This window comes from Helobdella robusta, assembly GCF_000326865.2.
Source record: "Helobdella robusta unplaced genomic scaffold HELROscaffold_120, whole genome shotgun sequence".
NCBI classification, from domain to species: Eukaryota; Metazoa; Annelida; class Clitellata; order Rhynchobdellida; family Glossiphoniidae; genus Helobdella; species Helobdella robusta.
In genome coordinates this window covers 21725-46724 of record NW_008703665.1, presented here as the reverse complement: position 1 = coordinate 46724, position 25000 = coordinate 21725, and the positions used below count along the sequence as shown (strand labels likewise).

The following is a 25000-nucleotide window of genomic DNA, read 5'->3' as shown; positions in this document are numbered from 1 at the left end:
AAATAAGGCCATATTTCGATTCCGAATGAATCATCATCAGTGCTCCTCGCTGTATATATAGGGAAATATTGACTTTGTCAAGATGAACTTTGACGTTGTAAAAATTAATTTTGGTGTTGTAAAATTGAACTTTGATGTATATATATATATATATATATATATATATATATATATATATATATATATATACATAAACACACATATTCTACAAACAAACACAAAACCCGCAGTCTTCCACACTTTTTTTACTTCGATTCACTTTTAGTTGACAATCTACGTTGCTATAGACTCAAATTATTGTCAATAAAATAACAAATAAATGTCATTTATTCTATTTTATTCGTCATTCATTTCGCAAATATCTTGTTAATTAAATAAATAAATAATTAATTAATTGTTTCAATATTTAAATACATTTTTCAGAATAAATTATTTAAACATATGTGTACTATATTTCAATATTTGTCTATCTATTCTTTTCTAATTCTAAATATTTGTATATGTACAGCAGGGACTTATGTCTTATAGCATATAATAAAAGTTATAAATCTATAGTATAGGTTTATAATTTCTATAAAAAAAGAGTTATTTCTTAAATTCTAAATTAATAAAAATCGATTTGTAAAACCGGAACCTAAAACTCGATCAAGCGATTAATAAAAAAATAGAACGGCGATGACAGTGTTTTTCGATAATCAAATTCAATCGCATTCCAGTGACGAGAAGTTTGTTGATTTTGCTTGGCATGGCACGTTTAAATTATTGGCCGTCACTAGCTACAGCCCTGTTCAGGGTCAAGTTGTGGCCGTCTTTCAAGAAGAGGTTAGATTGGTCGATTTATAAGTTGATTTGATAACTGATTGATTGATTCGTTGGTTGGTTGTTGATTGATTGGTTGTTAATTGATTGGTTGATTGATCATGATTGGTTGTTGATTGATTGATTGGTTTATAACATAACTGATTGGCCGGTTCTTCTTCTTATCACAACCAGGGCGAGAGATTACAGAATTCGGTGCAGCGTAAAACCATGCCAGCTACATGTTTAGCCTGGCACCCGAGCAAAAAAGTTTTGGCAGTCGGTTGGAGCACTGGGGAAATAACCACGCAGAACATAAACGACAACGAAATTAGTGAATCGGCAAAAACTCACCAGTCCTCAATCTGTGTCATGCACTGGTCGACTGGTGGATCCCAGCTCCTCACTGGGGATGCTGTTAATATTTTTTTCTAAATTTTAAAATAAAATCAAGTTAAAATAAATTAATTATTTAAAATTATTTCTATATCATTCCAAAATAGTTCAGAATTGTCTAAAATTTATTAAAAATTATTTAGAAATCATTCGAAAACTGTACAAAACACTTTTTACATGTTCAAATTCATTCAATAATTATTCGCGATTATTGCGATACTTATAGGAGGGATTATTGATAATATGGAAAGTAGATGGCAAAGGTAGACTAAGCAGCACCACTCTGATGCAGCATTCACTAAACGACCAGCCGACGCATCTCGTCCCCATCCAACCGCCAGCTCAAGATCCTAACTTGTACGAGGGCTTTTAAAATCATTTGATTTGAACTCGTCTGATTTGATTCTGCCCACCAGCAATAGACACCAACAGCACTAACATTCATTTGCACAGAGATCTTCATAACCTGGCGAAGTTGGCCGTCAGTGGCGATCAGTCAGCTCTCGACATGTTCACCTGGAAGAAACCTCCATCCAAATTAGGGAACAGTGCGTTAAGTTGGCAGGAGGGGTTGACCTTTTTTATCGGGGGTTCTGATGGTAAGAATAATTACATTAAATTATGCTCAAAATTATGCCGATCGTAATATAATTTTACCGTGGTGAACATAATCACACACGTTCGCTACCCAAATTAATTCTCTTTCTCTCTCTCTCCCTCTCTCTCTCTCTCTCTCTCTCTCTCACCACACTCACACACACTCACATTTACAGGAAGAGTCCACTACATCGACTACCAGCCATCAGTGGTTGAAAAGTTCAAAGTTCAGGGTCAGATTAAAAAATTATTGTTTTACGACGAGAAGAACATCCTGGTAACGTTATCTTCCGACATGATGGTCACTCTCTCCAGTGTCGATCCAGAAAGCAGGGATGCTACCAACATCATGAGCGTAGGCCTTACAATTACGTCATTATTGTTTCGTCATCAATTCACCACTATCTCTTTAACTTTTTCTCAGAGCTATCATCGCACACACACACAAACACACACACACACACACAATACACACACACAATACACACACACACAATACACACACACACAATACACACACAAATAGAGACACACACACACACACACAATACACACACACAAACAGAGACGCACACACAAACACACACACACAGACACACTCAACAAATCACTCACATTGCATGAGACAGCCGCCGGGAATGAATTGTTTTTCATTGTATTCAAACGCGGCTACTGCGTTATTAGCGCCAGAAACCTTGACAATTAGGCCATCAGATTATCATTTAATTATTGCCGTTTTATCATAATTATTTTCAGGTTAAAATAAGTGGGCAGACGAAGACGACAGACATGGTTTGGGCCGGGAGAGGATTGCTCGCAACTTGCACGGGAGAAAGACACATCAAGTTATCATCCTCCTCCTCCTCATCATCATCATCTTCATTATTATTATTGTTGTCGTCGTCGTCGTCGTTGTTGTTGTTGTTGTTGTTGTTGTTGTTACAGCTGCTGTTGTTGTTGTTACAGCTGCAACGACCATTGCACTTAAATTGAAATGCAATTGAATGAGCAGGCTGTGGGATATCGACAATGATGAGAATTACGTACTGAATCTAAATGACGCCAACGCTGCAAACGACGACGGTGACGTCATCAACAACAACAACAACAACAGCAGCAGCAGTAGCAGCAGCAACAACATGGGTCTTGTTACTTCTATATCTTTCTCAAACAAAGGTTTCTGTAATTTTTTTCAAGCCCTCGCATTTATTTATCTGCAAATTTACTAATTAATACTGAAATCTAATTCTAGATTGTTCGTACATAAAAATGTGTATACGCGTTGTGCGTGTGTGGGTGTGTGCGTGTGTGTGTGGGTGTGTGAACATCCGAACTCTTTTTTTCTTCCTAATTTCCCTATAATATAAATCCTTCTTTCAATTTTTTAATTTTTTTGCCAAAATGAAGAAACTCTGGCGTGTGGTACGGATCAGGGCAAAGTGGTACAGTGGAAATATACTCGTACCCCATTGGTCAAGAACAGAAAAAAGGGGGCGGAGCCAAAAGATGATTGGCTGCTGCAGAATGTTTCTAACGTTTCTGGCATTATACTAGATATAGGGGTACAATAACTTTATGATTAATAATAATAATTATAATAATAATTATGATCCCAATTGCAACTATAATTAACGTGATTGGTCGTCTGTTATTTTTGTGAAATTTAATTCAATTTCCAGTTTGGATCGAGTAGAAATTTGTTAGCAGTCAATACTAGAGACAGCTTGTACATCTTGGATGAACAAGAGTCTGCCGCTGCTTGTTTTGGACAGGTCACTCTATCATTCATTCAATCATTTTTCGCTCGTTCGTTCGTTCGTTCATTCGTTCGTTCGTTCGTTCGTTTATTCATTCATTCATTCATTTATTCATTCATTCATTCATTCATTCACTCATTCATTCATTTATTCAATCATTCATCCATTCATTCATCCAACCATCCGACCATGTAGCTAGCAGTCGTTCAAATAGGCAGCATGTTACTATCGCTGGACGATTACCAGAGCAACACGCATTTCAACCTGAAAACGGACATCCAAATTAGATTGATGTGCTGCACTCGTGTTAGTGAATTATAAATATTAACATTATTAATTGTAATTATAGTTTTAATTATTATTACTATCTATCTATCTTTATATCATTTTTTTCTATTTTTCTACTCTCTCTCTTTTAAAAATAATTAAAAATAATTTTTCTAAATACTCCAGGACAACTTGGCAGTATCGAATGGCAAGAAGGTGGTGGTGTATGACATCAGCGGGAGCGAGAAGATGCTGAAGGTGGTGGGGGCATTCGATAGCACCTCAAACAACCTCTGCATGCACCAACAGAATTTATTCGCTACGGAGCCGGGCAAGATTCAAGTCAGGAACTTCCAGGTTTCTATTTTTAGGATTTTGGTTCTTTATTCTTTCTCCCTTTGTCTCTCTCTCTCTCTCTCTCTCTCTCTCTTTCTCTCTCTCTCTTTCTCTTTTTTTCTCTCCCTTTTTTTTCTCTCTCTCTTTCATGCTGATTGTTGATTTTAGATTATGTGTTTTTTGTTTTGTAGATTGCACGCACGCACACACACGCACACACACATAGGGAACAGTGAAGCAACTACTCCCACTGCCAAATCCTGACGACGAGCTGACCTGCATGGACGTCTGTGGGAGTTACTTAACTGTCGCAACGAACACCGGATACGTCAAAGTTTTCGACCTTTCTAGAAGGTTCTTCCTCTTCTTATCAAACATCTACTACTACCACTACTGCTGCTACCACTACAGCTGTTGCTGCTAATGATGATGATGATGATCTTAATGGTGGTGATTATTTTTATTATTATTTTAATTATTCCTAAATAGAGAAGTTAAACAACACACTGAAGCTAAGCAGTTCAACGAAATCATCGACCAGTTCAAGTCGATCGTGTCTGCCAAGAGCAACAATAATGGTAGTAAAGTCAGTCTGATCGTTATGAAGGTAGGAGATTTGTTCATTCATTCGTTCATTTATTCTTTTATTCTATTGTTAGTTCATTCGTTCGTTCGCTCGTTCGTTCGTTCATTCATTCGTATTTAGTCTTTTTATTTAACCGTACCAACGCTCTTTCATTCTCCCACCAAACCATCCATCTATCCATCCATTTAGAAAAATGACGTCACAGATCCGTGCCTTCATATTTGGGATACTGAGACGAACAGCGTGCAGTACTTCAACTTTGAAACTGGGAAGGACGACATAGATGACCAGCAGGTCCCAATCACAGACCAGTCACAAATGGCAGATAGGTTTTTTATCATTTCTATTTTTATTTTGTGCATGTGTTTGTGCGTGTATGCGTGTACGTGCGTGTACGTGTTAGGATGTACGTTTGTGTGTGTGTGTGTTAGTATGTATGTGTGTGTGTGTGTTAGTATGTGTGTGTGTGTGTGTGTGTGTGTGTGTGTGTGTGTGTGTGTGTGTGTGTGTGTTAATATGTATGTGTGTGTGTGTCTTGAAATTTAGAATTTCAGACTTTCTTACTATTTTAATAATGCTGATATTGTTTCTATCGCTACTACTGCTGCTGCTACTTCTACTACTACAACTGCTGCTACTACTACAAACAATAATAATAATAATAATAATAATTCGTTTTTATAGTTCGTTTTTTCCCCCAAACTTATTTCAGAACCAAATCAAGAGTGTTAGTGTTTTGAATGACGAGAATTATTAATAATACGGATTTTGAATATATAATAATAATAATTATTATAATATTATTATTATTAATTATTATTATTATGACTGTTATTATTATTAAAAATAATAATGTTGCATCTTTTTTTTCAATATTTGCATGTTCAGATAAATAAATATAGCATCGTTGTTAGCTAACAAAATTGCACGGTTTGAATGTTACTATATGCAAATTTATGCAAATTTATGATTACTAACTACTCCAATTACTGCTACTTATTATGTAATTATGCTAATTTATGCATGGTTCTTTTATTGCCAGTCATGTGGGTAATTTTTTTCTAATTTATGCGAATTTTTGCGGTTCCTGATTTTAAAATAACATTAAAGTGTGGTAATAATTCTTGCTAGTATGTTGTTTAATGTTAATTCTAACAACTATCGGTTAATAACTTTGAATTTGTTGATTGGTCGGTTAATTAATCGGTCGGTTAATTATTTGGCTAGTTAATTAACCGACAGATTAATCAATTAATGATTACATGATTTTTAATCACTTAAGATTGAAAATTGAAGTTCTCTTCTCTTAGTGTAGACGTAATGATGTATTTTGTTCGTTTTTTCAAATAAACTGTAAATAATAGCAACAATGATAGTAATGATAATAATATAATAATAATAATGTTATTATTATTATTCTTCGTTTGTTAGAAGGCTGTTTTTATTGATTTTGCATTGCTTTAATGCCTGGCTGACAATCAGATATCATGCTTTTTTTGGTTACTATTGTTAGAAATCGTCATCATAATCGTCATCATCATCTTTATCATCATCATCATCATCGTCGTCATCACCACAGTACTCGCAGCCAATCAGCGAAGGACATATCCGGCAGATTTCCCCTATCCCACCACTGGGACGTTGATGACGTCAAATCTTTCGTCTGTGAGGCCAAATATAACTGGACCCCAGAGAAAAAGATCAAAAATAAGAAAAATAATAATAAGGGTGATGATAATGATGATAAAGTTGATGAGGATGATCGTATCACCTCTGGAAATGATATTGTTAGTATTTTCTTCAAATGATTTCATATTAGCTTAATGTTGTCAATGTGTAAATATAATCTGAGTTTAGATAGATGTCATGGTCATCACCTTGTTTTGCACCTCCGAGCACGGGGTGCTCGTTCAGGACCATTATTCGAGAGATCAACATTGTTCTAAACTCATCGCCATTAATATTCCCTATTATTATTTCACGATCAATAAGGTGGGATTTATATTTTTTTTTGATGTTATTTCTTTTTTACGAGTACACCTCATCCTTATTTTCTTCAATCAATCATTGATTGGTTGATTGATTGGTTGATTGATTGGTTGATTGATTGATTGATTGGTTGATTGATTCATTCCATTGCAGATATTTCGACCATCAATCAAACAACAACAACAACAGCAACAACAGCAGTTGAAACCATCATCAACAACAACATTCAACAACCATCATCATCACCACCAACAACATCAACATCACTCTATTTTCGCTCAACCCCCAAGCAAAGAATCAGCAACATGCAGACGCATACATAGAAACTTCATTGGTCTTGACCTTAACGTCAGCGAAGCGAGGCATGCCATGCTTAACTTCAGTTTCCATTTAACGCTCGGTGATATGGATGAAGCTTTTAAAGCTATTAAGCTTATTAAGAGGTTCATTCGTTTATAATTTTCATTCATTTATTCATCTTATCAATCAATCTATCCATCTACCCATTCATTCATTCATCCGTCCGTCCATCCACTAATCTACGGTATGACAGCGAAGTAGTTTGGGAGAACATGGCAAAGATGTGCGTGAAAACTCGAAGGCTGGATGTGGCGAAGGTGTGTTTGGGCAACATGAAGAACCCGTGGGCGGCCAAATTACTGAGGGAAAGTGTCCAGAAGGAACCCCAAGTCGATGCACAGATTGCTTGCTTGGCCGTCCATCTTGGGCTGATTGTTAGTCTCAGTTCGCTTTATTTCTTGGCTGGTTTGTTGGTTGTTTGAGCGAGTGATTGAACGATTGATTGATTCTACCACTATTTCAACTACCATTACTACTGCTGTTACTGCTACTGCTGCTGCTACTACTGCTGCTGCTACTACTACTGCTGCTGCTGCTACCACTGCTACTACTGCTACTGCTACTACTGCTGCTGCTACTACTACTGCTGCTTCTACCACTGCTGCTGCTACTACTGCTGCTGCTACTACTGCTGCTGCAACAAATAATGTAGGAGGATGCCGAAAGGTTGTTGAAGAATTGCAAGAGGTATGATCTGCTCAATAAACTCTACCAACAGACGTCACAGTGGGATAAGGTGCGTTCAGAATTTAGAATTCAAAATTAAATAATAATTTATTCATAAATAAATGTTTAATTGAGGGGTAGATGGATGAATGGATGGATGAATGAGTGAACGAACGAACGATTTACCACCGTGTTATATTAACGAACGAGCTAATGAGTGAATGAGTAGATAAATAAATGAAAAATAAATAAACAAATAAATACACACATAAACAAATAATAATTTCTCACCAAAAAGGCTTTATCAGTAGCCGAGACACACGACCGAATTAACTTACGTAACACCAATTACAACTACGCCAAGTATCTAGAAGGTGCTGGCAAGTTTCAGGAGGCTGCTGTGTAGTTAGTGTTCAAATTGAAGTGGTTTTGTCTTTCGTTTTTGAATGAATGAATGAATGAATGAACGAATGAATGAATGAATGAATGGATGAATGAAAATAAATGAATGAACTACTGTGAAAAAGTTTCGAAAAATCTGAGAACCACGGCTTTGAAGTTCCGCACATGTGGTTGAATGACATCAAGTCACTTGAGAATTACGTCCACAAGTCTAATGATAAGTAGGTAGAAATTCATTCTTTCGTTCGTTCTTTCATTCATTCATTCGTTCATTCATTCATTCATTCATTCGTTCGTTCATTATTTCATTCATTCATTCATTCATTCGTTCGTTCGTGCAGATCAATATTAAGATGGTGGGCCCAGTATAACGAAGATAAGGGAAACACGGAAGAGGCCATTAAATTTTACGAGAAATCCAAAGATCATCTATCGCTGGCGCGTTTATATTGCGCGATGGATGACGTCACTAAGGTTCTTTGGTTCTGTTATGTGATGTTTCGTTTGTTCACTCATTCATTCATCCATTCATTCACTCATTCATTCATTCATTAATTCATTCAATATTTACCAATTCATTTTCTCACTCATTCATTCATTCATTCCTTCCTTCGTTCGATCTCTCACTCAGGCAGCTGGAGTGTGCGTTGAGAGCCAGGACAGGGCGGCTTGCTACTGGGTTGGCAGACATTTTGAGAGGGCCGGAAAGATGCAAGAGGCCATCAGTTACTACAACCGGGCCCAAGCTTTCGGCAATGCTATCAGGCTCTGCAAGGTCTGTCCGCGCTGTTCTTAAATCATGCCTGTATCCATCTTCTTATAGCTGTTTGCTTTGTTTTTGTTTTTTTCTTTCGTTCATTCGTTTTTTTGTTCATTCATTCATTGATACACTCATTGACCCATTCATTCATTTGTTCGTTCGTTCGTTCATCCATTCATTCAATCGTTCGTTCATTCTTTCATTCGAAGGACCACAGTTTCGACGATAAATTGTTGAACATGGCTATAATGGGTAACACTGATGACATGCTGGAGGCTGCAAGGTACTACGAAGCTAGGAGGGGCTTCGAAGAGAAGGCCACACTTCTCTACCATAAGGTGAATGAATGAGTGAATGAATGAGTGAATGAATGAGTGAATGAATGAGTGAATGAATGAATGAGTGAATGGCGAATGAATAAATAGACGGATTTGTGAATTAATGAATGATTGCATGGTTTTGTTAAAGGTGGTATTGTTTATTTGTGTACTAATTCATTCATATATTCACACATTTTTTCATTCATTCACAATTCATTAATTCATTTACAGATGTATTCATTCATTCATTCATTCATTCATTCATTCTACCATTCACGTTCATTCATCCATCCATTCATCCTTCCGACCAACAGGCCGGTTATTCTTCAAAGGCGTTGGAGCTGGCATTCGGCGCCAAACAATTCAGCGCACTGCAGACGATCTCTGAATCTTTTGACGAGAATACCGACCCGCTTTTACTGCAGAGATGTGCCGAGTTTTTTATCGACAATTCGCAGTTCGACCGAGCAGTCGATTTGTTGGCTTCGGCTAAGAAAGTAATTATTTTAGATGTTTCACTCTGAATTCGTGTGAATAACGCTTGTCGAATAGCATGAGTAGTGATCTTTTACTACTGCTGCTACTACTGCTGCTACTACTGCTGCTACTGCTGCTACTACTAATAATAATTATAATTATAATAGTAATAATATTTACTAAAATAAAATAAATGTTTTTCTTTGTAGTACGGTGAATGTTTGAGGATCTGTAGAGAGAAACACGTTCAGATGAATGAGGATTTGGTTGAGAAATTGAGCCCGCCTGAGAATGATGCCAACATTAACACTGAGGAACGTTCTAGAATGCTTGAAAGTAAGAGTATGTGTGTGTGTGTGTTAGTGTGTGTGTGTTTGTGTGTGTTTGTATGTGCGTATTTATGTATGTATACTTGTATCTTTCATAAAATTTCACTTCAGTAAACTCTACAGCATTTATTTCTAACGAAATTTTTCTTTCTAAATCAAGTTTTATTTCGTCTCACGTGTTATGTGTGTGCGTGTGTGTATGTGTGTGCGTGTGTGTATGTGTGAGCGTGCGTGCTATGTAATAGACGAACGTATGTGTGATATGATAGGCATCGGAGATATCTGCATGGAGCAGAGGCAGTACCACCTAGCTACGAAGAAGTTTACTCAGTCAGGAAACAAAATTAAAGTATTCATCATCTTTTTCTTTATTTGCTTCTATTACTAAAGCATTGATTTATTTACTACTAATAACACCATTGCTGCTGCTGTGGCTACTGCGGTTGCTACTGCTGCTTCTGCTGCTGCTGCTGTGGTTGCTTCCGCTGCTGCTATCAATCTACTATCCTTACCAACAACAACAACCACAACAACTACAACAACAACAATAATAAAAACATTGAACAGGCGATGAAAGCTTTATTGAAATCAGGTGACACGGAGCGGATTTGTTTCTTCGCGAATGTTTCCCGCCAAAAAGAGATCTACATAATGGCGGGCCACTATTTACAGTCTTTGGACTGGCAAAAAGATCCTGAGATCATGAAGAACATAATTAATTTTTACACGAGAGGCCGGTCGCCGGAGCACCTGGCCGGCTTCTACGGAGCGTGCGCGCAGGTTCGTCGCCCGGACCACATAACTTCGCTAGATTTTCGCCAGTGAATTTTCGTTTCTTACTGTTGTTGTTGTTGTAGTTGTTGTTATTAATATTGATCTTCTAATTGTTAAAAGTATTATAATTATTATTGTTGTTGTTGCAGTAGTGGTAGTAGTAGTAGTGGTAGTAGTAGTAGTAGTGGTGGTACTAGAGTAGTAGTAGTAGTAGTAGTAGTAGTAGTGGTCATAGTAGTAGCAGTAGTAAGTGTAGTAGCAGTAGCAGTAGTATTACATGAATATTTAATTTCTCTTTGTCTGAAAAATTTCTCAGAAAAAAATGAACTTTTCGTCATGCTACTCTAGTTAGAGATAGACGAGTATAAAGATTATGAGAAGGCGTTGGGAGCGCTGAGCGAGGCATACAAGTGCCTGAGCAGGTGTAAGCCGACAACATCGAATGAAGATAGCATCAGTAACGATCTCAACGCCAGTGCAGCTGGTCTTGATGTTAAGTTGAATCGTTTGAAAGAGAGGATGACTATTATTAACAAATTCGTGAAAGCTAAAAGGTTTGGGTTTTTCTTTCTTTTATATCTATCTAACAATCCATCTATCAGATACGTATGTATGTATGTATGCATGTATGTATGCCTGTCTATCTGTTCTGTCTGTCTAACTATGCATGTGTCTATCTCAATTGTTTCATTTCCTCATTCTTGTCTTTTTCTCCGTCTTTCTCTCTCTCGCTCTCTCGGTCTGTCTGCCTGTCTGTTTCTTTTTTTCTCTCTCGTTCTTTTTGCTATTTTTTGATTAATGAAATAAGGATAGCAAGATTGTTTGATTGAATGTTCGTCAGTGTTGGCGGCGAAGAATCCATGCAAGTGTGCCAGGCCCTGCTGTCCGAGCCCAGATGTGATGAATACGTTAAGGTTTCATTCTCCCATTCGTTCGTTCGTTCATTCATTCATTCGTTCGTTCGTTCATTCATTCATTCATTTATTGGTTTGTTTGTTCATTTATTAATTCATCCATTTGTCTATGCATTCGTTCGTTTGTTCATCTATTTGTTCATTTATTTATTTATGTTCAATCGTTCGTTTGTTTTTTCAGTTTATAAACAATTCACTAGGTTATTAATTCATTCACATTTAGTCATTTATTATTTAAATAATTCATTTATTCATTCATTCGCTCATTTATTCATTCATGCATTCAGGTAGGTGACGTCTTGGCATATATGACGGGCTACTTCGCTAAAACTGGCAAATGGAAAAAGGTTAAATTTCTTATATATACACATAAGTAAACACACTTACACACGCACACACACAAACAAACAAACATACACACAAACAAACATACAAACAAACATACATACAAACAAACATACATACAAACATACATACAAACATACAAACAAACATACAAACTCACAAACATACAGGCACATAGTTGCATAGAGGAGTTGAAGAAGAGACAGCCAAACGTGGAACCCACGTTCTACATGGATAAAAAATTAATTATTTCTATCTACAGTGCGCTGAATATCGAATATAAGGAACCAAAGATACTAAAGAAAGGCAACAACAACGACGACGATGATGATGATGTTGTTCAGCGTGAAGAAATTTATGAAGAAGATATGCCTATTAATTGATTATAATTGGTTGATTGATTGAAGGAATGAATGAGTGAGTGAGTGAATGAATAAAAGAATGAAGAAATGAAAAAATGAATGAATGATTGATTGATCGATGGATTGCAAATAACCTCGGTGACAATGTTGAAATTTTTTACTTATGATCGTTGTTGTTGTTATTCATTGTGCTGTATTTATGTCTCTCTCTCTCTCTCTCTCTCTCTTCTCTCTCTCTCTCTCCTCTCTCTCTCTCTCTCTCTCTCTCTCTCTCTCTCTCTCTCTCTCTCTCTCTGTGTGTTTCTATTTTTATAAATAAATTCAACTCTGATCTGTAAATGTTATAAATAAAAATTGTGGAGTGTTTGCGAGATATCAATATATGAATTTGCATTCTTACACACGTACATGCGACACAGACACACACACACACAAACACATAAATACATACCAACATGTTTACTTATGTAAAACAGAATTCAAAAATGACTACCATAGAAAACAACGACCTTTGAACAGTTTTAAAATGTAGTAACAATTTAAAAAAATCTATGTGCGTGTGTGTGTGTGTGTGTGTTTGTATGTATGCGTTTTTGTATGCGTATATACATCTCCTCTGTACATGATGAGTTTAAAAACATTTTCAAATGAAACCAGCTGTGATTATAAAAAAATTTGTGTGAACACTCTACGAACTAAGCTCTATTCAAAGGTGACAATTTTTATTTATTTTATCATTTTTATAATGTATAATAATTTTAATAATAATAATAATAGCCATAAATCAACATGATACAACGTTAAATATTCATACCAACATAATATAACGTAAGGTATATAATGGTCTGAAACTTTTATATAATAAGCTTTCTATCTCTATATCATTCATAATAATGAATTTGTATAGAATATAGCTTATGTAATAAATATCTATATATATTGTATGTGTAATTGGTTGTTTGTATGTATGTATGTGTGTTGGTATGTATGTTTGTATGTATGTTTGTATGTATATATTTTGATATATATTGTTATATCTTTGCTTAGTTAAATCCACAGCTAACTCCTCGTTTATCGGCTTGACGGTTTCGGATTCTTTTTTAAAGAAGTTCGAGACATTCGTTCAAGTTTTTGACTGCAAAGGTTTGTTTTTTTCAAAATCAATTTAAAAATTTTATTAGTTTTATTAATTTTCTATAGTTTTATTAATTATTTGTTCATTGTCGTATTATTATTAAACTTCTTAAAATGAAATGAACCGATGATAAAATGAAAAATGAATGCCTGTGTAGTTAAGTGTTGTAAATAAGGACAAATTCAACTACTCAGCCTTACCCTGCCGTACTATTTTAAAAAAGGCATTCACATTTTACATCCATATTTATTAAGTTTTGGTTTTTCATTAATTTAATAATTAATTGTTTTATTTGATTCAATTAACAACTTTTTAATATTCTCCTTTTCAGTTGTTGATCAGACAATGGCTGGGGTCCCAAAACCAATTGTTGGCCTGAAAGTTGAGTACACTAAAGTTAGTATGAGTCAGTGAATAGATAAATAAATGAAAGAGTGAATGAATGAATGAATGCATGAATGAAGGAATGATTGAATGCATAAGCTATCAAAAATAAATGAATATAAAAAATTATAAATAGATAGCTTGATAACTAAATGAGTGAATGAATGAATAATGAATGAATAAGTAAATGAATGATGGATTGAAGGAATGAATAGATAAATGAATGAGAGAGTGAATGAGTGAATATTTCAATCTTTCATTTTTCTAGCTCTTCATCAACAATGAATATGTTGACTCTGTCAGTGGGAAGACCTTTCCAACCATTGACCCAAGCAACGAACAAAAGTTAGCTGACATTCAAGAAGCTGACAAGGTCAAATTTGAATAATTATAATAATTATAATAATATTTATTTGTGTTTATAATTATGAATAGTTATTACATAATGTATATTCATTATGTTATTATATTCATTATATTTACATATTCATTATTTTAGTGATTCACTATAATTCACTATCATAATTTATCACAATTCATTCATAATCAATTCATAATTTATTCATACATTATCATAATTTATTCAGGAGGATGTGGAGAAAGCAGTAGCTGCAGCAAAGATGGCATTCAAAAGAAATTCAGCTTGGAGAAGAATGGATACAACTCAGAGAGGAGCTTTGCTCTTTAAACTAGCCGATCTTATGGAGAGAGATAGAACCATTTTGGCTGTGAGTTTGTGTCTGTACATGTTTGTGTGCGTGTGCGTGCGTGTGTGTGTATGTGTGAAATTTTTATAAGTGACAATTACTGATACAAAAACTACAGACTTTGGAGACAATGGACACTGGTAAACCCTTCCTGCAAGCCTATTATGAAGATTTGGAAGGTACCATTGGGCATTGTAGGTTCTTTGCTGGTTTGGCCGACAAAATTAATGGAGACACCATTCCTCTTGGTATGTTTGTGTGTGTGTGTGTGTGTGTGTGTTAGTGTGTGTGTTAGTGTGTGTGTGTGTGTGTTAGTGTGTGTTCGTGTGTGTGTGTGTGTGTTTTGGTGACCAGACCAGGCAAAATTTAAAAAATTTTACTGGTCAGTACTGAAATGTTCGTTGATCAATAAAAATTCGTTTTGTTTTGTTTCTTAAAGGTCGTCATTATTATTATTATTCACTTAATCAATAGTGTAATATCGTCATCTTATGCTTTGTACTGCGATAGAAACAATGTTTCCAATTTTTATACAAGCTATCATCATGGCACTTATTTCAGGATAACGAGCGTTGATGACTATTTATATTATTTTATTATTTTAATTATATTTAACTAATTTTAACATTTTATTGACATAGTTTATTTTGATTAATTTTGATTTTACTGGTTTTCTCTGAATAATAAAAGAGTTTACATTATTGTTCTGAATTATTGAATAACAATTAAGTCATAATTTTCTGTAATTTATTTAAAGATGGCTCTGATTTATTTTGCTACACTAGAAGGGAGCCTGTTGGCATTGTTGGCGCCATTTCACCGGTATTTTCATTCACTCATTCTTTCATTCGTTCATTCGTTCATTCATTCATTCACTGTCATTTATATAGCGCTTGTTCTTTTCATGTTATTCGTCATTGGTCCTAAACTTCTTGTAGGCACGACACATGCATCAAATCAGCAGGCAACAAGACATTGTATAGGCAGGGAACTCCTTGCATTCAAACTCGAGCACTGCCTCTGCTCTACCAATACATAAATAATTATGTGATAATAGTATTGAAAAAATTGTTGAACTTTTAAAAATTGCAGTGGAATTTCCCAATCCACTTGGCTATCTGCAAAATCGCCCCAGCAGTGGCTGCTGGTTGCGTGGTCATCCTGAAGCCAGCTGAGCAAACGCCACTGACAGCTGTTTATCTGGGTCACCTGATCAAGGAGGTCACGTGGTTGTTGTTGTGGTTGTCTGGCGGTGATGTTGTTCTGCTGCTTGCTGCTCTTTTGATGTACGGTTTTGTTGTTGAGGTTTTAGTGCACTCCACATATTTACACTTGTGTACATAGTCAAGCATACACACAGTTTCACACACACACACGCACAGACACATACGTACACATTCACACACGTATAACATACAGGCGGGGTTTCCAGCGGGGGTTGTGGGGATCTTGCCGGGCTACGGGCCAACAGCGGGGGCTGCCCTAGTCAACCATAAAGACGTCAACAAGATCACCTTTACCGGGTCTACTGAGGTTATGACGATGACGGTGGTGATGGCGATGATGAGGAAGATGAATGATGATGGTGATGATGATGAATGATCGACGATACGTCGCAAACACACACGCACACCACACACACACACGTACACACACACAGGTGGGGCAGTTGATCTTACAAGGGGCAGCCACCTCGAATTTGAAGAGGGTCACATTAGAGTTAGGGGGTAAGAGCCCCAACATCATATTCCCTGACGCCGATTGTAAGCCACCTGGCTTTTTATAATTTTTTATAGAACACACACACACACACACACACACAAGCCACACGCACACATCCAAAAACTCCTCAAAACCCACCCACATACAAACCACATACAAAAACCTTTCTTAACAATTAGTGGACTACGCCGTGCGGAAGTCGCACGACGCGGTGATGTACAACATGGGGCAGGTCTGCTGTGCCGGGTCCAGGACCTACGTGCATGAAGCCATCTACGACGAGTTCCTCAAGAAGAGTGTGGAACTCGCCAGCAAGAAATCCGTCGGAGATCCCTTCAACGCCAGCAACGAGAATGGGCCGCAGGTTGCATCTTTTCACTTTTTCTCTCCCCTTTTTCATTTATCTTTGTTTATATCTTTCTCTCTCTTTTTTTATCTCTCTCTCTCTCTCTCTCTCTCTCTCTCTCTCTCTCTCTCTCTCTCTCTCTCTCTCTCTCTCTATTTCTTTTCCTATCTTCTTTGATCTTTAACCATTTTTTAACCATATTTCTTTCTTTCTTTCTTTCCTTTGAAAACAACATAAAATTTTCATTCCACTCTCTACTTTTCCTATGCACCACCCACTACTTACAATTCCACAAAACGAAACGAAACAGATCGACGGTGAGCAGATGCAGAAGATCCTGGAGCTTATCGAATCGGGCAAGCGTGAGGGAGCCAAGTTGCTGTGCGGTGGGGAGAGGATCGGCGACAAAGGGTTCTTCATAAGGCCCACTGTGTTTGCTGATGTCAAGAATAGCATGAGGATTGCCAAGGAAGAAGTTCGTTCTTTTATTCATCAATCCACCATTCATTCATTCATTCGTTCATTCATTTATTCGTTCGTTCGTTCATTCACTTATTCATTCATTCATTCATTTATTCATCCATGTATTTATTTATTCGGTCGATCAATCCATCCATAGATCTTCGGACCGGTCCAGTCCATCCTGAAATTCAAGACCCTAGACGAGGTAGTTGAGTTGGCGAACGACACTCACTATGGTCTGGCGGCCGCAGTCTTCACTAAGGACATCAACACGGCCATCTCCGTTTCCAATTCACTGGAAGCCGGCACTGTTTGGTATGTGTGTGTGTTTGTGACTGTGTGTGTGTTTGTGACTGTGTTTGTGTGCCTGGTGTGTGTGTGTGTGTGTGTGTGTGTGTGTGTGTGTGTGTGTGTGTGTGTGTGTGTGTGTGTGTGTGTGTGTGTGTGTGTGTGGCGAATGAATGAATGGCTAGTAAACATGGTGTGATAATAAATAATAATATTAAAACAGGGTGAACTGCTATAACGAATTCAAGGCTCAGGCGCCTTTTGGTGGCTACAAAATGTCTGGACAGGGCAGAGAATTGTTAGATTATTATTATTAATATAAATTATTATTATAATAATTATTAATATTATTTATTATTAATTATTACAATTATTATATTTTGTTAACCCAGTGGAATCAATGGTCTGGACCAATTTCTAGAGACGAAGACAGTAAGAAGGAAAATTTAAACGTTTAAATTTGCCAAATTATATATTTATTAATAAATGAGAATATATTTATTTAATAATAATAATAATAATAATAATTACGAATAGTTTTTGTACGGATTTAGGTTATAAATTTTCTCCGTCTATTTTCCTCTTCAGGTTTTTGTGAAGCTCGGTCAGCCATCAGCTGAATAAAATGGAACCTATTATAGTTAAAAATTTACTGTTTTGCTTTGACTATTTACTTGTTTGGTTATCTTTCGTTTGAGTTTTGAACTTTCATAAAATTTTTTGGCGAGGATTTTGTTGTTGTTCACTCACTCAATCAATCAGTGCATTCATTCATTCGTTCACTAGAATTTATATAGCGCAAGAAATTATTATTATCAACATTATTTTATTACATATTATTATTTTTATTAAATCAAAAAACGCATTTATTTTTGAGCAATATTAAAAAAATTACACATACGTATAAATATATATATAAATATATATATATATGTATGTATGATTAAGACTGTCAGAGATGCAATTATTGATGAAAATCACAGCATGTTCCGTGCTAATTAACTTCATGTTTAATTTTTCCGGCGGAAAAGATGTAACGTCCAAGCAACCAACGAGAGTGATAGTATTAATCTGCTAATATACTACTCCGACCAAAGAACGTCATCTCTTGTGATGAAAAACAATTGCACCAGTTGGCCAGAATGGACGATAATGGGTCGTAGCCATCTAATATATTTGTTCAACTGTAATATTGGTGAGTTTGGGTACTTTAATTCCGGATATATTTGTACGACGACGACCAAGCTATCGAGAAGACTCACGATGCACGTACAAACTGGCGCTATAAAGAATCACAAGAAAGAGAAACACAAAACTAAAATTACAAGACAAATCTGGGACAGTAATGCTGAAATCTTACATTACAATAACAATCATTACAATTTACGACTAGACGAATCAATACTCAAAGAATAAAGACATCCAATAATGAATATTCAACAACTGGCAATTGGAATCCTTTCCCACTAATAATTTTAGAAACAGAGGAATCAAAGAATTAACATTGTGAAGACACAGTATATGCATACATGAGCATCTGGCCATTCGAACAGCGAAGATGGTATAGGACTACCGAAAAAAGCTTTTATGCTCTACCATGCTTAAAAAAAAATGAGAATTTTGGTTTTGAAATCAAGAAACTTGACAATGATTTACCATCTATCGAAAAAAAAAACATCAATCTACATAACGGAGAACATGCTGTAATTTTCATCAACAGTTGCATATATATATATATATATATATATATATATATATATATATATATATATATATATATATATATATATATATGAGAATAAAAAATGTTATATTGTTATGTAGATCAGAAGACAATAAAAGTCGAATGGATGAATGAATGAATGAATGAATGAATGAATGAATGAATGAATGAATGAATGAATGAATAAACGAGTGATTGAATAAAAAACGAACGATATTATTTATTATTAAGTGAAGAGAAGCAAGAATGGTAAAATTGATGATGGTGATGATGATGATGATGTCGATGATGAAGAAAGTAAATTAAGTTACTTAGCTTTTTTGTTTTCCTTCAAAAAACTCGTGAAAAAAAGTTTAAAAAAATTAATGAAATTTTTTTTTTGGTGTGTGTGTGTACCAATTGTCATTTTGGAAACACGCACACACTCACGCACACCACACACACGCACACACATCCATAGGAAAAATAATTTAAAAAGCCAGCATGCAGTTTAGGTAATATCATTTAATAATGTATACAAATGATAATATAAATAATTATTAATAATAAATAATATGAATAATGGTTAAATGAATATTAATAATAAATATCAATAATAATAATAATAATAATAATAATCAAGTTAATCAATAAACAAATTATAATCACACAAAAAATAATTTTCATAAGTTTATATATATATATATATATATATATCTACAATCTCCAGAGTATAAATAAAATTATTTATTTATTAATTATATTTAATTATAACTATAATTGTTGTTATGTACATAGTTACGTTTGTGTGCGTGTGCGTGTGTGTGTGTGTCAATCCAAAATGTTAATATGAATGATAAATCAAGGTATTATAAGTAAGTAAAACGGCGTAGCGAAAATTATTTACAAAGTTCATTGACGTCATCATGACGTAATAATTATAAACGATGAAAATAATTAAAGAATAACAATAATAATCATCATAATTATGGTTATAATAAATTTTATAACAAATTATGCAAAAGCGATGAGTTCTTGTGTTAATTAGAGTTGGGTAAAAAGAATTATGAAACATTAAACTGAAATTGTATTAATAATTATAATTATTATTATTTGTTCTATAATTGTTAACAATTAATTATAATTAAGTATGAAATTATGAAACAGATAATTATTATTACATACAATAAAAAGCGCCGTGATTATTGAAATGAATATATAGGATATATATATAATTATGTGTGTGTGTGTGTGTGTCTGTGTGTGTCTGTCTGTTTGTCTGATATATGTGAATATGATATCAGATTTATCTCCATATGTAAGCGATCTTGAATTATGATAATGATGACGACGACGACGATAGTGATGATGATGAAGAAGAAGAAGTCTGTGGTAATAATTGTGCTAATAATATGGATGAGAATGATGATGATGATGTGATTTCGTTTGTGTGTGTGCGTGTGTGCGTGTGTGCGTGTAAGTTTGTTTGTGTATACATACACACACACACACACACACACACATACAAACACAAACACACACACACACGCACGTACATACAAATAATAATTTTCCTGAACGAGAACATTTTTCAAATTAGATGATAAATCTCACGACCGTATTCAAGAAAATGACTGACTGACTGAATGAGTGAGTGAATAAATGAATGAATGAATGAATGAACGAGTGATTGAACGAAAAAATGAATGAATGGTAAATGAAAGAACGAACGGTTGATTAAACGAATGAATGACTGAAATTGAAAAAAATACTTGTATAGAGCGACGACGACATTCAACATAACAAGATAATAATAATAATAATAACATGTTATTATTATTTATTATTATTGTTGTTGTTGTTGTTATTATTAAAAACGTGACCTTTGACCCGCAATTGAAATGGTTCAGTAGGTCAATTAATTTGGGATCTATAGACTCATACCTCAATGTTACAGAGTTTGTATGTAAGCATGTTTGTATGTTTGTTTGTTTGTTTGTATGTATGTATGTTTGTTTGTATGTATGTGCGCATGTGTTTATGCATGTATGTGCGCATGTATGTATGCATGTATGTGCGCATGTATGTATGCATGTAGGTATGTAATGTAGGTATGTATGTAAGTTAGTATGTGTCTGTGCATGTATAGATGTATTCATATTCATATGTGTATGTGCGTGCGTGCACGTGTGTGTGTGTGTATGTGATGTGTCTGTGTATGCAAGTCTGTATGAAAGAAATTTCTTTCCAAGTGTTGTTTTCTTTTAAAATTTGAATGAAAAATTAGCCGTTAAGTAAGAAAGATTGTTGTTGATGTTTTTGCTGCTACTGCTGCTGTTGTTGTTGTGGTTGATGTTGTTGCCATTGATGTTGTTGTTGATGTTGTTGTTTATAAAAAACAAATTTGTTTACAGAGTTTTACTTTCAATTTTAAGATCCGCCGAGAAAAGCAAAAAGATGCGACTTGTTAGCATTTATATTATTACCTTTCATTTCTATTATCATCCTTATAATTATTTTTCAAGTATTAATAGTAGTAGCTTTAGAGGCAACTGTACTCGCGACAACAACAACAGTAGTCGTAGCAGCAACAGTAGTTGTAGTAGTAGTGACGGTAGTAATACTATTGTTATTGTCGTTGTTGATGATGTTGTTGTTATTAATCGTTGCTTACGATTTACGATGACTTAAATGGCTGAACGTGCTTTCTCATGTAAATTTCGTTGTTTTTGTTGCTGCTGATGTTAATGTTGTTGTTGATGATGATGCGGTTTTTGTTGTTATTTTCGCGGTTGTAATGGTTGTTGTTTTTGTTGTTGGATGTGTTGATGTTGTTGTCGTCACACTTATAATAACGATGACGATAATGTCTTTTTTGTATTAGCTACAATAGCAACAACAATATTAAAAATTATGAAGTGGATGATTACGTAGATAGGACTTGTTGAATAGAGCAGTAAGTAGAGAACGATGTTTGGGATGGTGACATTTTGGTAGTCTGGGTCGGTCGGTCGGTCGGTAGAGATGGGTTTGACGGAGAGAGATAGAAAGGAGAGAGAGGGAGAAGAGAGAGAGAAAGAGAGAGAGAGAGAGAGAGATTTAAAAATTATTTAAACTTTGTGAACCTGATGAAATGAAAAACTGCAGAAAGAAAGCAAAAGAAATAGGAAGAATACATGTGGTGTTGTGAGAATTGAACCTGACCTAGAAAGTAACCTGACCTAGAAAGAAAGAGAGAGAGAGAAAGAAAGAGAGAGAGAGAGAGAGACAAATAGACAGAAAGAGAGAGAGAGAGAGAGAGATGGAGAAAACGTGGTTGTGTGAGAATAAAACCCCCAAAAAATTTAAAAATTTAAAAAGAAAGAAAATGAAAGAGTAAAAAGTAAGCGAGAGAGGATTGTACGGATGAAGTTCATTAAAGTATTAATGACATATAAGTATATACGCGCGCGTGTGTGTGTGTGTATGCGTGTGTGTGTGTATGCGTGTGTGTGTGTGCATATGCAAGTGTGCATGTTAATCGATGGTGTTTATTCAGTTTCGACAAATTTCTACAGTTAAGTGGTTATTGATAATGGGCTGTGTATTTTCTCATCATCATCGTCGTCGTCATCAGCCAGCAGCAGCAACAGCTGCAGTAGCGACAACAACCACAGCTACAGCAGTCGCATCACATTCATTCATTTTTCACATTTACTTGCTTGCTCGGTGGCGATAATACTTCTAGTTCTATCAGTTATTCGGGCTTGTTTCGAAATTATTCTTTCATAACATTAACTACAGCAATAATTTTTTCATTCTTTCATCGCTTTTTCGTCTCTCTCTTGTTCTCTCAATTTCTTTCTTATTCCTTTTATTTCTCACTCTCTCTTTTTTCTCGATCTCTTCTTGTCACTCCTTTAATACTCCTCATTCCACTTATCAAACTTTCTCTCTCTCTCTCTCTTTATTATTATTTTATTGTTATTATTATTATTATTATTATTATTATTATTATTCCTCTGAAGTCTTCCTTATCTTGGCCAAACAAAAATTTTCCAATACGCTCAATTTTTGAAGGAAAAAAGTTTCCAACGAATGGAGATGACCATATAATAATAATAATAATAATAATAATAATAATAATAATAATAATAATAATTATTATTATTATTATAATTATAATAAATAATAATAACGGTGATTAGATGTATGTGATAACGTGGCTAATATTTGATTTGACAACATTCGCATGAATCACTCGTTTAAAAGTTCTTTGGTTGTTGTTGTTGCTGATGGTGATAATGATGGTGGTGATGATGATGATGATGTTTATGATGATGATGATGTTTATGAGAGTGATGATGATGATGTTGTCGTCGTTGTTGTTGTTGTGGATAATTAGCTGTTAAAAATTTTGACAGTGCTGATTTTGACGATTTTGCTCTCGTGACATCAATGCTGTTGTTGATGACGTCATCATCGTTGTTGTTGTTGTTGTTGATAATGATTACGTCGTTGTTGTTGTTGATGATGACGTCATTGTCGTTGTTGTTGTTTACAGAAACAGACACTTAGGAGAATTTGCAAGTGTGAAATGTGGCAGAAGGTTTCCCGTGAAGAAATTGCTTCTTCCTGTTTTCTTCGTCGTCTTCATCATCATCACCACCATAACCACCACCACAACCATCACCATTAATCACCATCATCAGTGACGTCATACTCAACAGTTACGTCATCACCATCCTTGCAATCATCAGCATAGCCATGGGCTATAGTATCTACCTCGTCATTATTATCCTTATTATTATTATTATTATTATTATTATTATTATTATTATTATTATTATTATTATTATTATTATTATTATTGTTTTTGTTGTAACTGCCATCACCAGCCTCAAAATAATAACAATAATAATGATAATAATAACAATAATAATAATTATTCTTATGATTATTATTAATATAATTATTATTATTATTATTATTATTACGACGTCTGTGATGACTTTTTGAGCAAGTTCGGTGTCGGTTGAAGCCTCTGGATGTTATCACTTTCGTTATTATTATTGTTGTTGTTGTTGTTGTTGATGTAGTTGTTGTTGTTGTTATCAAAGTTGATTTAATTATGATAATAATTAACATTGATTTTTTATTAGTCGAAGAAATTCGCGCTGAGATGAAATGGTTCTGAAGCAGCAGTAGCAGTAGTTGTTGATGTTGGTGTTGCTGTTGACGTTGTTGGGGATATTGTTGTTGAAGTTGTTGTTGTCGATGATTAAGATGTTGTTGTTGTTGTTGATGTTGTTGTTGTTGTTGACGTTGTTGTTGTTGTTGATGATGTTGTTGTTGTATCTTTTGATGACGACAGCAATAGGAACAGCAAAAATAATATCCGACATCAAAACTTCGGTAGTGACAAAATACTTTTATGAATATTTTATTTCGATTTTTTCGGTACAACTCGGTCGAATATACCGACGACGATACATTTGTTGGCGCATCTCCACACGCTCCTCCCTCCTCCGTCATCGCCATTTCTTCTCTAATATCCGCAAAAAACCGTTGAATAACCGTCGGTAAATCGGTCGAATAATACGAAATTATTTTTCGCCTGACGGTGTTCAAACGCAACATAACCAAACAAATCAACTTCACGAAGACTCGTCGTCCGAGTGAAATTTCACAACAGTAGGCAGACGACCTTCGGGCGAAACTAGGCAAGGAACTTTGAAACCGACCAGAACTGAAACAACTCGCACCGCCGAGACTACCGGTAAAAAACAGACAAAAAACCGACAAAAACACCGAACCGAGATTAAAAATTCGGAAAAGAA

At 35.0% G+C, this 25000-nt stretch overlaps 3 protein-coding genes across 3 annotated transcripts in view; 2 read left to right on the top strand and 1 right to left on the bottom strand.

Annotated features, from left to right (window-relative positions):
* Positions 1-675: 675 nt before the first annotated feature.
* On the top strand, positions 676-12456 carry HELRODRAFT_92025 (hypothetical protein; the record flags this gene model as incomplete). The annotated part of the gene is made up of 32 exons (XM_009013830.1): positions 676-822; positions 994-1215; positions 1421-1551; positions 1648-1793; positions 1968-2146; positions 2548-2636; positions 2801-2913; positions 3199-3353; positions 3471-3563; positions 3744-3854; positions 4002-4172; positions 4378-4505; positions 4641-4758; positions 4927-5048; positions 6317-6485; positions 6595-6811; positions 7028-7169; positions 7280-7460; positions 7739-7822; positions 8051-8157; positions 8280-8375; positions 8496-8628; positions 8786-8929; positions 9124-9252; positions 9549-9731; positions 9921-10047; positions 10310-10389; positions 10608-10820; positions 11163-11374; positions 11656-11728; positions 12016-12075; positions 12244-12456. 32 exons carry the CDS (start codon positions 676-678, stop codon positions 12454-12456), a joined length of 4488 nt encoding a protein of 1495 aa, XP_009012078.1.
* A 1035-nt stretch (positions 12457-13491) lies between these two features.
* Positions 13492-18329, top strand: HELRODRAFT_186284 (hypothetical protein). The gene is made up of 15 exons (XM_009013829.1): positions 13492-13578; positions 13902-13965; positions 14222-14327; positions 14542-14682; positions 14780-14909; positions 15419-15483; positions 15754-15882; positions 16081-16194; positions 16322-16424; positions 16563-16747; positions 17040-17204; positions 17349-17506; positions 17703-17777; positions 17872-17911; positions 18068-18329. The coding sequence occupies exons 2-15, from the start codon at positions 13916-13918 to the stop codon at positions 18101-18103; spliced, it is 1497 nt and encodes a 498-aa protein (XP_009012077.1). The 5' UTR covers positions 13492-13578; positions 13902-13915; the 3' UTR covers positions 18104-18329.
* Positions 18330-24301: 5972 nt separating this feature from the next.
* Positions 24302-25000, bottom strand: part of HELRODRAFT_183810 (hypothetical protein) — a gene marked incomplete at both ends in the record, with an annotated part of 10395 nt that continues 9696 nt past the window's right edge. The window contains 2 exons of the mRNA XM_009013828.1: positions 24302-24589; positions 24642-25000. The exon at positions 24642-25000 is cut by the window's right edge and continues 227 nt beyond it. Coding sequence (XP_009012076.1) covers positions 24302-24589; positions 24642-25000 — 647 coding nt within the window. The remainder of the gene's footprint in view (positions 24590-24641) is intronic.

Bases quoted from the DNA above. Each gene is read 5' to 3' on its own strand.
- HELRODRAFT_186284 (XM_009013829.1), top strand. From the start codon at position 13,916: ATGGCTGGGGTCCCAAAACCAATTGTTGGCCTGAAAGTTGAGTACACT. The intron at 14,328-14,541 runs GTCAAATTTGAA...TAATTTATTCAG, and splicing joins ACATTCAAGAAGCTGACAAG to GAGGATGTGGAGAAAGCAGT. The intron at 16,425-16,562 runs GTAAGCCACCTG...CTTAACAATTAG, and splicing joins CATATTCCCTGACGCCGATT to TGGACTACGCCGTGCGGAAG.